General features: G+C 42.2%; 1 protein-coding gene across 2 annotated transcripts in view; it reads left to right on the top strand.

The window, feature by feature from the left end:
- LOC129701053 (neurogenic locus notch homolog protein 2-like) overlaps positions 1–15,840 on the top strand; it is a 147,622-nt gene that overhangs the window by 83,946 nt on the left and 47,836 nt on the right. For both annotated transcript variants that reach the window (XM_055641999.1, XM_055642000.1), the window contains exons 7-10: positions 2,581–2,736; positions 3,802–3,987; positions 5,616–5,729; positions 15,130–15,243. In XM_055641999.1, coding sequence (XP_055497974.1) covers positions 2,581–2,736; positions 3,802–3,987; positions 5,616–5,729; positions 15,130–15,243 — 570 coding nt within the window. The remainder of the gene's footprint in view (positions 1–2,580; positions 2,737–3,801; positions 3,988–5,615; positions 5,730–15,129; positions 15,244–15,840) is intronic.

Below are 15,840 nucleotides of genomic sequence, written 5' to 3'. Positions count from 1 at the left end.
TTGTCAGTGCTCATGTGATAAGGGATAATATTTGTCCCGAGGAAGGAGCGTGTTGATAAGTAGAGAGAGACCACGGACTAATTCTGGGGATCATAAGGTCAAAGTGTGGGTTTGGGAACACCTGTGATTGCAGGTATGACTGGCTAAATAAAATGGACCTGGTGCAAGTACCCATACTGCAAATGATGGTGCAGAGGCTCTGGTGTATGATAGTATGATCAACTCCTAGTAAGAACAGTCAGGCAAACAAAGAGAGAGTTGAATGCTTGCCACCACCACAAGGTGACATTGATTAACCAATGAGACCTGATTTACAATCCTATTTATCAACAATGGTTGACGTCAAGTTGAACACAAATTAGTTACTTCTCTTTTCGCGTTTGATATCACTGACCTCATCCTGGTATCTGTCTGGGAAGAACACATGAAGGAGCTTTGACTAACAACTGTTGTGTCCTGGTGATTCTGTTCTTTCCACTGTCTCATTCAGTTCCTGCAGCTGGGATCTGTCATTCCCACCTGCTGCTTCTCTTAACTTTGCCAGAACTGTGTTTGCACTCACTTTAACAGCTAAACAAAAGATATTAAAGAAAACTGAAAATGCCATGGAATGAAACTTGAATTGTTCCTTAGAACTGCACATGCAGATTTGTGTAGTATCTTCTCAACAAATCGCCAAAAAAATACTTTTAGAATATTTAAGAATTTCTGCTGCTGAAAATCTGAACTGAAAAAGAATGCTGAAAACACCAGCAGGTCAGGCTGCATCTGTGGAAAGAGAAGCAGTCAGCGTTTCGGGTTAAGACCTTTCCTTCTGACAGAGGGCCTTCAACGTGAAATATAGAATTGTTTCTCTTCCCCAATCCCCCTCCCAGCCACCCCATGCATAGCCTCAAGGGTGCTGAAGATTCCTGACAGCATGTTTACCAGCAAGTTTATGGATCTATTCCACTCTGTCCACAAGCCATCTGCCCTTTTGGTTATGGGTTTTTTGAAGGGCCTCTGCCGTCAGGTCCTTGCAGAGTTGTTTTGTTTCCTTATGGGCATGGTGGAGCTTCCAGTCCAAGACCGCTTTGTTTTGGGAGTTAATAAGCTCCTGGCTCTCCTGGTTATGCTCCTTCCGTGAATGCTGGTGGGGAACCGGAGACGCTCTTCATACTCGCCGCTGTTGACTTCAGGCCAGTCTGGACACTGAAGGGCTCCTGGTGATTAGGAGTGATCAAGTTTTGGTATAGGTTTATTATTGTCATGTGTACCGAGGTACAGTGAAATGCTTTGTATGCTATCCAATCAAATCAGATAATACTATAAATAGATACAATCAAGCCAAACTCAAGTACAATAGGAAGAGCAAAGGAAAAGATATAGGGTGCAGAATATAGTTCTTAACTTTGTAGCACACTAGTGAGGTTTAGAGATACAGCATGGGAACAAGCTCTTCAGCCCACCAAGTCCACACCTACCAGCAATCAACCATTCACACTAGTTTTAATGTATATTACCCCACATTTCTTGTCCTCTCCCGACACATCATGGGCAATTTTACAATGGCAAATTAGCCTACAAACTGGGGAACCAGGAAATTGGGGCACCAAGGAAAAACCCACGTGGTCATAAGTGATAGGAGCAGAATGAGGACATTCGGCCCACCAAGCCTCCTCCGCCATTCAATCATGGCTGATCCATCTCTCCCTCCTAACCCCATTCTCCTGCCTTTTCCCCATAACCCCTGACACCCTGTCACAAGGAGAATGTGCAACCTCCACAAAGACAGCACCTGAGGTCAGGATCAAAGGCTGGTCTCTGGTGCTGTGAGGCAGCAGCTCTACCACTGTGCCACCCTAAAGTTCTAAAGACAAAAGTCGAAAGGTTGCTTGCTGGTTCTTGTAGAAAAGCTCAGTTTGGGGGTGGAAGAGGGCTGGTCCTTAAGATTTTTACTAGAAGTACGCTGCAGCAGATTTTTATTGAATTTTTTTCAATGCAATGCTAATGTGAAGACATGATTAGTGGAGGCTTGAGAAGAGTCAAAAATATCTACATGTAGGAACACTTGAATGAGGCAATTATTTTGTAGGCAATCAAGTGCATGATGTCTTATGAGGACCCTCAACTCTCTCACATTTTTTAAAAGAAATTTTGCTTTTTTCTGCCCTCCTAAAACCTGTGGCTCACTCTATTTGTAATCCTCTATCCTTGATAATAATGAATCTTTGTATGCGGTTGCAGGCTCGTTGGTAGAAGTGGTGGGCCACAGTTGGTTTGCTCCCCTTCCTATCTGAAATGCATTCAGTGTCATGACCACAAGGCATGAGTTGAAATGGGAGAGATTTTTAATTCCCTCTTCTGACACTAATGGTGGAGAGGGTAGAATTGTGGCAGACGGTGTTTAGAGCAGGTCGTCAACTGGAATCCTTTTGCGTGGCTTTGTGATATGTTATGGAGTAAGGAAAGGATGGTTACAGGGTGTATTCATAATGCTGTAAATTCTACTCCTGTCTCCCCTACCCAAATTGGGGAAGTGGTAAGTGTTCTTGTGTTTGTGTGTGCATGGTTGGATAATAAATGGTTCTTTATTTTTAGGTATATTCTGTCAGGTAGACGACGCGTGCGTTAGCAACCCTTGTCATGAAGGAGCCACATGTGAAACCAACCCTCTCAAGAGCAGCTTCTTTTGTAGTTGCCCCCTTGGTTACAGAGGGACTGTCTGTGATGAGGACATCAATGAATGTTCCCTAGGTAAGCAATTACACCTTCGCCTTGTCACGAAAGTAATTGTGCCATGTAGATGATCAATTAAGGTAGTTTCTTTTAATTCATTCTTGGGAGTATGGATATTACATGTAAGTTGGCCATTTAGTCTTTACACCCAACCCAACTTGAGATAGTGTAGTGAAGGTAGACACAAAGTGCAGGAGTAACATAGAGGGTCAGGCAGCATCTCTGGAGAAAATAGATGGGTGACGTTTTGGGTCAAGATCTTTCTTCAGATCCTTTTTCTCCAGAGATGCTGCCTGACCCGTTGAGATAGTGTGGTGAGCTATTGCCTTGAACTCCTGAAGTTGAATGACAAAAATACATCTGCATGGAAACTAAGAAAGAATTCTTGGATTATGATCCGGAGATGGCAAAGTGGAACCTATGAATGATGTTTCCATGTTGGCAAGATGTGTCCACAGCACCCGAGATAATTGGACACAAACTCCCTCAAGGCAGAGAGAGAGAGAGAGAGAGAGAAAATAAAATCCCTATTGCAATCATCTATTGCCAAGAGTAACAGGAAGGGCTTTATTTTACTGTGCAGTTTCCAGGTGTAAGTTGGCTATTAACAGATTATGCTGAGGTGGAGGGGTGGCAGGCAGGGGGCAGGTGGAAGAGTCGCACCACTATAATTGAGAGCAGTTCTATTAACTTAATGATCTGTTGCCAATCACTTAACTTGACGGAGCAGACACGTTGCTGGTCCTTTAAGGAAAGTGTTGAGCCCTCTGCAGGTGGGACCTTCCATTTTGTTTCATGATGTCCTTGCCTCAACGTGCAATGGTACTCTTGTGCCAAACAAGACTTCCTGCATTGGAAGGATACTCTGTGGAATCCCTCAAGGGAATATGGTCCATTTTTGGTGGTGTTGATGTTGAGATGGTTTAAATATTAAGCGAGCACATCAACCTTCAAAAGGGAAGTGTGTGAGTGAGGCAAAGCATGGAGAAATGTGTGAAGCCGATGCATTTGGCAGCATTCATTGTTGCTGCTGTTGAAAACATGTTGCCCAATCTATCTTATTTATGGTCTTCCTGCTTGTAGGGGGAAATCCCTGCGAACATGGAGGGAAGTGTGTAAACACCAAGGGTTCCTTCCGCTGTGAATGCGCTGTGGGCTACACGGGACCACGCTGTGAAATGGACATCAACGAGTGCCTTACTAGTCCCTGCCAGAACGATGCCACCTGTTTGGATCAGATCGGTGAATTCAAGTGCATTTGTATGCCAGGTGAGGATGACGGAGCGGACACGTGCAATCCTTCTCTATGTTGGAATTACCGGAGAATTGAGTCGCTGACTAATCAGTGTCATTGAATCGAACTATCCGGAGGTCGATTCTGTGTCGACCTATCCCATCTATACTAGACCCGCCTGCCTGTGTTTGGCCTATATCCCTATCCTATCCATGTACCTGTCTAGATTTTTCTTAAATGTTGAGATACTGATCCAATTTTCTTCTCCTTGCATTCCCATCAACTCTCCCAAGATTGTAACACTCACCTTCACACCAGGGGAAATGTAATTACCAAATACCTTGCCAACCCACACATCCTTCGGGATGTGGAAGTAAACCGGAGCACCCGAAGGGGAATCTCGCACGTTCAGCTCTGGAGATGGGGATTGAACCTGCTATGAAGCAAGGGCTCTATCAGCTACACATTGTGCTCTGCTGATACTTGAACAACTCCAACCACACTATAATGAATACAACCCTGATTTTAAGATAACTCCTAATGTAAATAAACAAAACAGATCCAATATAAAGCCAGCTTATGGGTCGGAGTAGTTACAGTTCCGCTTTGTTTAAAAAGTAATAAACAATTTTAATAGTAATGAGGCTCATGGTTAGCATTTCATTTGGTAAACTTTGAATATAAAAATAGACAGACTTGACTGCAATATGTTTAAATCTGTGCTGCTTGTGAAATTAAATGGTATCTTATATAAATAGCTATCAGTCATAAATTTCCATCATTCATTGGAAATTTGCAGCTGTATCAGATTGCAATGTTGTCAGTCCTGCATGCAGATTATCACAGAGAGACCAAGAAAACCAAGTCTGCCTGCATTTTGTTCCCATCACAGATTGAAGTACAATTTGGGCTTTTAATGGTGCACTGATTCTGCACATTAGAGCCAGGTGACTTCTTGGTCTGTGTGCACAGAAATATCAGGTTTTGGCATGATGTCCCAATCCATCTGAGGCTTCTTGGGGTAATATTCTTATGTCCAAGAATTGTTTGTATCACTAGTGAACTTGAAGGCTATCTGAACAGTGGACCATTTATGGAAATAATTAAAAAAATTCCTGTTATCTGCTTCTAACCAATGGCGCCACACAGTGGCAGGACATAGATTTGTTCTTATTGCTGCCAAATAGCCAATTGTCTGCTCCACATTGGAAAGGAACTCTGTGATCTTGTTAACAAACTGAATGATCTGTTCTACTTATTATTAAAATAATTAAGCTCCCTCAATACTTCTATGGATAGTAGACCCAGATATTGTGCCCCAGTTTCTGGAATTGGATTGAAACAACAACCTTATGATCAAGGCTCACATGCTACCAACAAGCCATACTAACATCGTTTGATGAGGAATGATGCCAAGAATGAATGAAAATAGCATAGTTTACTTCTCCTCTGAAGCAATTAAGATGAGAATGAATAACTACAATTCTGGAAATACTCAGCCGGTTAGACAGCATTTACACTGAGATAAACAGTTAATGTTTCTAGTCCAGCACTCTTCATCAGACTACGTTTTTGATTTTAATTAATTCCTAAATGTTGGACACTGCACGGTTTGTTGATATGTAGGCTTGCATAGTTCTCACCATGCTTTTGTTGATACCAGGCTTCGTGGGAGTATACTGCGAAACAAATATTGATGAGTGTGAAAGCCAGCCATGCCTCAACAATGGTGTGTGCAAGGACGAGGTGAACAGATTTGCTTGCAAGTGCCCACCTGGTGAGTAGAATTCTTCATGTGCAGAGAACTAATATCTTAAAGCAGGGCAAAGGAAGCATGTTAGATGCTTGGTGCTGTGCATATACTTGTCTGTAACTCAGCCGTTCTGAATGAAAGCCTGAATCCCATTCTCCTCCATCACTGAATGATTTATTTTGTTTAGGCTTACTGGGGGCACGGTGGTGCAATGGTAGAGTTGATGCCTTACAGCACCAGAGACCCGGGTTTGATCCTGACTAAGGGTGAAGTCTGTGCAGAGTTTGCACATTCTCTCTGTGACCACATGGGTTTTATCCGGTTGCTTCGGTTTCCTCCCAAATTCCAAAGACGTGCGGGTTTACAGGTTAATTGGCTTCTGTAAATTGTCCCTAGTGTGTGGTATAGAACTAGCGTACGGATGATAATTGGTTGGCCCGGACTCGGTGGGGCTGAAGGACCTGTTTCCACACTGTATCTCTGAAGTAAACAAACTAAACCTATGGGAATTGGATGATTGTTCCTATTGCATTTGGCCAGTTGCTACAAGTAAATTGCCAGCCCAGCCCATTCATACATGTGTGAGTATTTTCCATCTTAGAATTTTGGAAAAGTACAAAGGAATTGGAAACATAAGTAGAGAATGCATTCCGAAAAGGGGGGAGGCAGGATGGCTTGTGTGGTTTCCCCAGCTAGAAATTATAAATCTTTGCATGTTCGTGGAGATGTAATCATCTAGCATGGACATGAAGATGGTAGAGAGACTTGCCGCTCAGTGGTTCCCCTGTGTTTTCATTGAAACAATCGTAACCTTGTGCTGGAATTTAAGACAAAACATTGACTGAGATTTTGCAGCAAGAAGTACACGTCACCTGCCTCATGCCCACCGGGATGGTGCTGTTCTTTAATGTGAGCTTTGCTCCTCGTAACCATGTCATTTCTCTGACAGTAACTAATAATAAATTATTCAGACAGGGGATTTGGACAGTCCTCTGACAATAGGCCGGAGCCCTTTCATATCCAGCAATGTTGTCTGACACTGGCGCATATTTTTAATGAAAGCAATCCGTAGCCCTCGTGGTGGCTGACTGCTTCTGACAGGGCCCATTCTGCTCAGTTAATCCATCAGTGTTGCTGGAGAAGGCAGGCAGGCAGGCAGCAGAGCAGAGGAGCTCTGTCTGTTCTGCATACCAATGGCATAGCAGCCTCATTGTGGAGAGTGAGGAAAGCTGCAGAGGCCACTTCAGAAGAACACAATCAGAGTACTGTTTCCTGCTGAAGGACAACAGCATTGGTTGGACTTTTCTCCCCTTTGCTACCCTCACCACTCAGCAGAAAAAAATAATGTACTCGTTCCCGGGCTCCCTGTGAGACAAGGCCAGGTTCTGTGAGCTCTAAGCTGTTCTCTTGTAAACCATCGCCACCCGGTCGGTGCCCACGACTGTATCGCAGCTGTGGTGCATCGGAATGTGGGAGGGATCAGGAGCGGAAAAGAATCAGAGAGATTTAGATATGGCTGGGGCCTGGGGTGGCCATGGGAGTTGGGTGAGGGGAGGAGCGGGAATTGTGCAGAGTCACCATCGTATAAAAGGATAGGTTGTTGCTGATTTCGGATTGCTGGAGGAAATTAGGCACGGCTTTTGAAAAGAAATGTAAAAAAGATGGCCTCTTCCTGAAACAAGATTTTTTTTTTAAATGTTTGGCAGCATCCGTTTGGTTGTCCTGGTTTTGGAATTAGAATTAGAATGTTTCGGGGCAGTGTAGACCAGAATAGTGCAGAACATGCAGGTAAAGCTCAGCAGGTCAGGCAGCATCTCTGCAGAGGGAACTGAGTTTTTGTCTTCAGGTGATAAACTTCAAAACAAATATAGTAAACATTGGAATGTATACATCCTCCTCACTAATCCTCCATTCAGCACATCTCTGTCTCTCTGCCTGTCTGTGTCTCTCTCTGCCTGTCTGTGTCTCTCTCTGCCCGTCTGCGTCTCTCTCTGCCCGTCTGCGTCTCTCTCTGCCCGTCTGCGTGTCTCTCTCTGCCCGTCTGTGTCTCTCTCTGCCCGTCTGTCTGTGTCTCTCTCTGCCCGTCTGCGTCTCTCTCTGCCCGTCTGCGTCTCTCTCTGCCCGTCTGCGTCTCTCTCTGCCCGTCTGCGTCTCTCTCTGCCCGTCTGCCCGTCTGCGTCTCTCTCTGCCTGTCTGTGTCTCTCTGTGCCTGTCTGTGCCTGTCTGTGCCTGTCTGTGCCTCTCTCTCTGCCTCTCTCTCTGCCTCTCTCTCTGCCTCTCTCTCTGCCTCTCTCTCTGCCTCTCTCTCTGCCTCTCTCTCTGCCTTGGTCTCTCCAGTTGTGAGACCATGCAGCAGTTAATGGGATCTTTTTTTCTGCCCTGCAGATTTTATCAATATTATTTATGTGATCAAAGGCCTTAATTATAAAAGGTATCCATTACTGCACTGTATCTGGTTCAGTGCTTGTGTATTTTCCATTCAATCGGCTGCCGTGTGTGTCAAGGCATTCATTTAAATCAAGATCCCCTGATGATAGGCGAGAATGATTTGTGTTCTTTTGGGAAGGAAAGCATGTTATATCATGGACAGAATTGTTCTGTCTGGGTGATTTATCAGTTGTACTTGAAGGTAATTTGCTAATATGTTATGCCACAGTGGTTTAGATTATCTTTCGCAATTTAAATCGCATGCATCTGTTTACAGGAATATATGTCCACATGCAATTGCATATTTAGCAAAATATACGAATTGAGTCATAAAGCATAGAAACTGGCCCTTCGGCACAACACCATGCTGAGACCAACAGTGCCCTCCATAATGTTTGGACAAAGGCACATCATTTATTTATTTGCCTCTGCACGCCACAATTTGAGATTTGTAATTTAAAAAAAATAACATGTGGTTAAAGTGCACATTGTCAGATTTTATTAAAGGGTATTTTTATACATTTTGGTTTCACCATGTAGAAATTACAGCTGTGTTTATACATAGTACCCCCATTTCAGGGCACCATAATGTTTGGGGCACATGGCTTCACAGGCGTTTGTAGTTGCTCAGGTGTGTTTAATTGCCTCCTTAATGCAGGTATAAGAGAGCTCTCAGCACCTAGTCTTTTCTCCAGTCCTTCCATCATCCTTGGAAACTTTAATTGCTGTTTATTAACACGAGGACCAAAGTTGTGCCAATAAAAGTCAAATAAGCCATTATGAATGAGAAGCAAGAATAAAACTGTTAGAGACATCAGCCAAACCTTAGGCTTACCAAAATCAACTGTTTGGAACAACATTAAGAAGAAAGGGAACACTGGTGAGCTTATTAATCGCAAAGGGACTGGCAGGCCAAGGAAGACCTCCACACTGATGACAGAAGAATTCTCTCTATAATTAAAAAAAAAAAACAAACACATGTCAGACAGATCAGAAACACTCTTCAGGAGTCAGGTGTGGATTTGTCAATGACTAGCCCCCAAAACAAGTATAAGCTAAAGATGGCTGCAATACAGGCCTGGCAGAGCATCACCAGAGAAGACACCCAGCAACTGGTGATGTCCATGAATCGCAGACTTCTTATACCTGCATTAGGAGGCAATTAAACACACCTGAGCAACTACAAACGCCTGTGAAGCCATGTGCCCCAAACATTATGGTGCCCTGAAATGGGGGGCTATGTACAAACACTGCTGTAATTTCTACATGGTGAAACTAAAATGTATAAAAATGTCCTTTATTAAAATCTGACAATGTGCACTTTAATCACATGTGATTTTTTTTTTTCAATTACAAATCTCAAATTGTGGAGCACAGAGGCAAATAAATAAATGATGGGTCTTTGTCCCAAACATTATGAAAGACACTAAATGCCCATCTACACTAGTCCCATTTCCCTGTGTTTGAGCCATATCTCTCTGAAACATTCCTATCCATGTACCTGTCCAAATGTAGTTCAAATGCTGTTATTTATTATTGCACTTGCCTCAACCACTTCCTCTGGCAATTCATTCCACATATATACATGAGGAATGCTTCGGGTTCCTATTAATTCTTTCCCCGCTCATCTTAAATCTATGCCCTCTTGTTCTTGAGTCACCAACACTTGGGCAAAGGGAGAGCAGGGAAAAGTCTGTGTGTGCATTCACCCCGTGTTAGCCGCTCATGATTTTATATACCTCTAAGATCATCCATCAGTCTCCTACATTTTAATGCAAGCCTCTTTTCAAGACTATTTTTCCCCATTTGGTCTTTTGATACATCCCGCTGCCACAGGTATAATTTAATTTTGGCTGTGCTCAGTTGTGAGAGTGATTGTGTGTGGATGGTTTCATTTTGGCAGCAAAGGGCCTTTCCAAATTCTCACCACAGCTGGTTTGGCTTGCAATCAGTCATTTCCTGAAGATTGTTGGAGAGATATTTCCTCAACTATATGGCCATTCTCTTTACTTTGCAGTTTAGCACCTGCACTGTTTTAATGAATGATCTTTGACACCCATTGAGGAAACAATTGATCTTCAAAATCCCAAGTGAAGGCAATGGCATCGTGAATCAATAGTCAAGTAGGCAAATGGTCAGTCAACTCCAAGGTCTTCCCAATTCCTTTCTACATCAATAAAGTATAAAGAAAATATTTCCCGTTTATCTTTTCTCTTCTCCCCTAGGTAAAATGTGGGAGCTTCTCCAAATATCAGTGTATGACTGGCCTCACCTTTGCTGTCAAAAGGTGAAGCATTGATGTACAATGCATGTTGTAAATTAGGCTACCTTTGATGGCCATGCAGCCAAACCTGGCAGAATTCGAGCCTTGAACCTTTCCGATTATGGTTTGTGTATAATTTACAAAATCTTCCAGCCCATATGGTCCTGATTATAAGTCTGTTGCCATTTGTGTTTGGTTCACTTCAATATCTGTCCAAATCTAAATTAAAATATTTCTAAAATTAATTAAGATTAAAACACATACAGTGCAACTTGGCCAGAGGACTTGTTTGGAGTTTGCAGCGAGATGGAGAGGAAGCAAGGAATAATAGTAATTTCAGGAGGTTCGTAAATTTTTGGAGATGTAGTGGAGGGTTAGGACAGAGCAAATATATTTGGTGTCTTTGAAATTGGGGTGTGACATACATATTTCAGCCAGAAACATAAGATATTTCTCTATTTGCTTTGGATGTTCCACTGAAAATTGAGGTCTAAAGAAGCAGCAGGCAAAGAATTAAATTATAAAGATTTGTGTAATTAATCTGGCTTGCAATTCAAGATTGCAGTTAAACTAATAGCTACACTCAATGTTTGTAGTTATTCCAAGGTCGTAAAGCTTAATGAAGGTTTTTATTGAAAATTCAAAAAAAGAATGAAAGCCTATTTACAGTTCCAAATACTTCCATATCTCTGTGGCATGATAATATTAATTATTAATTCATACATTTTTGACTTATTTGGGAATCTCATTGGGTAAGATGTTGATTCATCTGATGATTCAATGGGAAATTGAGAGCATAGTTGTTTGATACATCGATGTACCAGGTGATGGACACGAAATGCTGGAGTAACTCAGAATCTCTGGAGAAAAGGAATATGTGACGTTTTGGATCTAGACTCTGATCTTATGAAGGGTCTCAACATGAAATGACACCTATTCCTTTTCTCCAGAAATGCTGCCTGACCCACTGTGTTACTCCAGCTTTTTGTGTCTATCTTTGGTGTAAACCAGCATCCGCAGTTCCTTCTTACACAATGTACCAGTTGATACTGTGATGGTTGTATTGATATGCAAGGGACTAAACCCATTTTTACTGACTTGGATGGATTTGTGAAATTCCAACATTGAAAACTCTGGGCAGAATCCAGAAGGAATAAATCCTTCCTGTTACCATTCATTTTGCAGAATTCCAGGAGATTATACCATTTCCTCTTTATGCTGGAATCACATTCAAAGGGAGCAGGCTTCTTTCCAAGTAGTTTGAAATGTGAACATGTCCTTTTCCCATTGACACTTGATAAAAAAATTGTGATCTGCTGAACACCATACTAGTTCAGAAGCATATAAATATTTATAAATGAATAGTCCACTGTTTATTATCTGAAGCTCTATTTAAAAAAAAAAAGTTATTACTTAAATGGGTTACCAGCCTGCCAGACTGCTTAGGAATCAGAACAAATGTACATGTATTGTCAATCAAACACTCATCCATCCAACTTGTCGAGCAATTTATCCGGGTATAGTTAGAATACAGAAAGCAACTTTGACAGTGCACATTTGTATCACTTTTCACCTGGAATGCAGTGCACATTTCCACTCTATACCACAGAGAATGGAATAAACCTGCAACGCTGTGGGCTGTTGTTCGATCTCGGCTGTTTAAACATCTAATTTGGGGGAGTTTGCAAAAGGGTAATGACAATTTTATTGAGGTGCAGTCCTTATTTGGAAAGGAGCTTAGATGCAATCCTGTGATAATGACACCATCTTTCTCTGAAAGTTCTCCCGAGATTCCTGGAGGCTTCCAAGCAGTTCTGTTTTGCACACTAAGCAGCAGGATTCCAGGGCACACTCTGCTGTTGCCAGGCAGCGGGTCACACTCAATGTACCACTCGGACGGATCACAGCCAGGTCCTTGTGCCCCAGGAGCAATCCACCTCCATCCTTTGTTTCCTGCTGCTGGCAACAGTTTGTCTGACAGAGAGCTTCCCTCACACTCGAGTAAGACTGAAGATCCCTCTGCCCATCATCAATGTTGATGAGATGTAACTTTTATAGACTTGGGGAGATGCACGAGACTGTGTGTGTGTGTGTGTGTGTGTGTGTGGGTGGGTGTGTCAGGGTGGCACAGGAGGATGAAGAGTGAACCCATTTCACATACTCTATCTTCCCCCCCCCCCCCTCCCCCCCAACATTCTCTTATTGGAGTGTTTCATATCCCTAGTTAGTCTTGCTCTATCTGGATGAATGATGAGTATTTCATTTCAGCTGCTAATAATTTCATTTTCATGATTAATATTGTTAAGAAATATAGTTATTATTTCCATAACTTCAAGCACATTGTCAGAGCCACTCCGCACCTTCCACATTATCTTTCCTTTCACTTTTGCAACTTTCTTATTCTTGGCATCGCTGTGCGGCAATGAAGAAAATATTTTTTCAGTTTTAGCTCAATGGGTTTATGAAAAGCAAATTATTGCCATTGCTGTCAGTCTGAATACGGACCAGGAATGAAAACTAATAGCTATGAATCGATTAACAGCGAGCTACGAAGTTAGATTGGAAAAACCTGTCAGAGGGCTAAGAAACAATCCTGAGTTGACGGCGTATTGTTTTAGCATTGTGAGCATTTTGCAGCGACCTCACCTTATATTCTGGTAAAATATTCTTTCCACGGCAATCTCCTATTTCACTTTGAAATTATATTCATTTATAACCGTTTGTAACATCAGTAACCATCTTAATGTTTGTGCTTTTAGTACCGGGTATGCTTGAAACAATTTATTGTAATGTACTGTATCTTTAAAAAAAAACTACATCAAACAGTGGTGAAAATTACACTGAATCGAACGATGATTGAAAATGCATGGGAATCGACGAATCGCGATCCTGCTGCAAAAATTTTAAGTCGGAAGTTGTATTTTATTTCAAAGTGGGAATTTGAAGATAGGGACAGAGATGCTACACAGAGATTTTAAGCTCTTGGGTGAACTCCCACAGTGGAACAGGGCTTGAGGCAGCATCTATGGAGCAAAGAAAATAGCTGGGTCTGAAAAAGGGTTTCGACCCGAAATATTGCGTATTTCCTTCACTCCATAGATGCTGCCTCACCCGCTAAGTTTCTCCAGCATTTTTGTCTCCGCAAAACGTCAATGATTCCGGGATTGCCGAGAGAGCTAGAGAGAGAGGTGGGGAACGGGAGATAGAGAGCGTGCGAGAGAAAGAGAGGGAGGGGGAGAGTGAAAGACAGAGAGACACAACGTGGGTCGGTAGGTAAATAGAATGACTAACCTGCTGCAGACCAAGAATCTCACCAAGAAGAAGTCCTCAATCATGATGGTGAGTTTTAAGAAATTCTCAATGTGTCATTAATGCATCGATCTACATTCCTCAGTAAATGTAATTATGTTTTGAAGAAGTGTTAATGACACCACGTGAATTGTATTCAAAGGAACGCCACGTCATTAATACTTCTTCAAAAACACAATTACATTTACTGAGGAATGTGGATTGATGCATTGATGACCCATTGTAGGACTACTTGTTAACTACTGGCTGTTAACTACAGTAGTAGTTAACACATCGTTTGTGTCTGATGGTGTGCAGCGCTTGTTATCCATGTAAGTTTTGTAAAAAAATTCCGTATGGCAAATTTTTTTTTTAAATCTTCAAGCGAATTTGTATTTCCATATGAAATACAGAAAATTAACGCGGGGCCCAATTTGGAAAAATCGGTCCAATTGGCTTCAGGCCGGCCCTGACTATGACTATATAATACCTGATAATCCATCTGATCTTAGTCTTCTTACAATTAAACTTTGTCACAGAGAATTGGTACAATTGGACCACTCTCTTGGCCTTTTCATTGGGCTGCTCAATGAATGGAGAATAAGCTGGACTAACAAGTTCCCTTGACAGAGGATTTAAATAAAACTCTTAAGATTTTATGTTAAGTGCTGGAGTAACTCAGCAGGTCAGACAGCATCTCTGGAGGACACGGATAGGAGATGTTTTGGATCTGTACCCCTTCTTACTTCATTAACCTATCAATGTCCTCTAGAGATGTTGGCTGACCTGCTGAGTTAGTCAAGTACTTTGTATTTAGTTTAGAGATGCAGAGTGGAAATGGGTCCTTCGGCCGACCGAGTCCATGCCAACTAACACTGAGAACAATTGACAGAAGAACATTAACCTACAAATGTGCACGTCTTTGGAATGTGGGAGGAAACCAGAGCACCCCGAGAAAACCCATGGTCACAGGGAGAACATAGAAACATAAAAATAGCTGCAGGAGTAGGCCATTCGGCCCTTCGAGCCTGCACCGCCATTCAATATGATCATGGCTGATCATCCAACTCGGTATCCTGTACAAACTCCATACAGAAGGCTGTAGCCAGGATCAAGCCCAGGTCTCTGGCGCTGTAAGGCAGTAACTCTGCTGTCGTGCCATTGTGCCACCCTGATTCAAGGCAAGGTTCCAGTATCTGCAGTTCCTTGTGTCGATCTTTTTTAGTCTATTTAATTATAGCAGCTTTTTTTCAAAATTACATATTTATTCATTAAACAATTTAAATGAACCAGGCACCATATTTAAATTTGAGCATCTTTCAAACTTTAGTCCAAATCTCTGTCTTGCCTGTACATCATTGAAATATTGTCTCCTTAAAGGACTTTTATGAATGAGCTGTGCTTTGTTCACTATTGTGGCTTTTTCTATGTGTGTGTTTGCGGCAGGTTTCGCTGGAAATATGTGCCACATCGACATTGATGAATGTGCCAGCACCCCATGCCAGCACGGAGCCAAATGTATTGATCGGCCAAATGCTTTTGAGTGCGAGTGCAGTGAAGGTAAATCAAACTCATTTCTAGACAAATGGAAGTGAAACTAAATGTTATCTGAAGTGTTTGAAATCTTGCTTTCATGGAATGTTTTGCGAGTCAACTTGCCAAGTTAGTTCTTCCCCCCTTTCTGGCTCCCAACTATCACATCCCAATGTTTGAGAGTTCCATACTCAGACAGTCCCCGAATTGTTTAACTTGCAGGTGCTGACTGAACTGGAATTTCTGTTCTGCTGCAGAAATAGATTCCTCCCCCACCACACTTGTGTTTTCAGGCAACTGATAATTAATGTTACCTCGCAGCGCATTGCAGCATTAGATTACTTGTCCTTGGGACACATCTGAATTAAAATAACTTTCCCACAGTCACGTTTAACTGTTGCAGTGCCAGACTACTTTTAATTTTGCAAACCCACATGGGTTTGGCCAACCATTGCTTTGTGCATTGACCACACTCTAAACCAGGATGAGGCTGGGCTAATGGTTATAGTTCCCAAGCATTGCAATACAGCTTTTATATGCTTGTAGCATATTCGACAGGACAGGTTGGGTATATGCATTTGAGTACTAGCATAGGCCAAGTAATCTGGCAAACTGTTGCTAATT

The sequence above is a fragment of the Leucoraja erinacea genome, chromosome 10, assembly GCF_028641065.1.
Source record: "Leucoraja erinacea ecotype New England chromosome 10, Leri_hhj_1, whole genome shotgun sequence".
Lineage (NCBI taxonomy): Eukaryota > Metazoa > Chordata > Chondrichthyes > Rajiformes > Rajidae > Leucoraja > Leucoraja erinaceus.
Note: the sequence above shows the minus strand (reverse complement) of the source record. Positions and strands in the feature narration are given on the sequence as shown.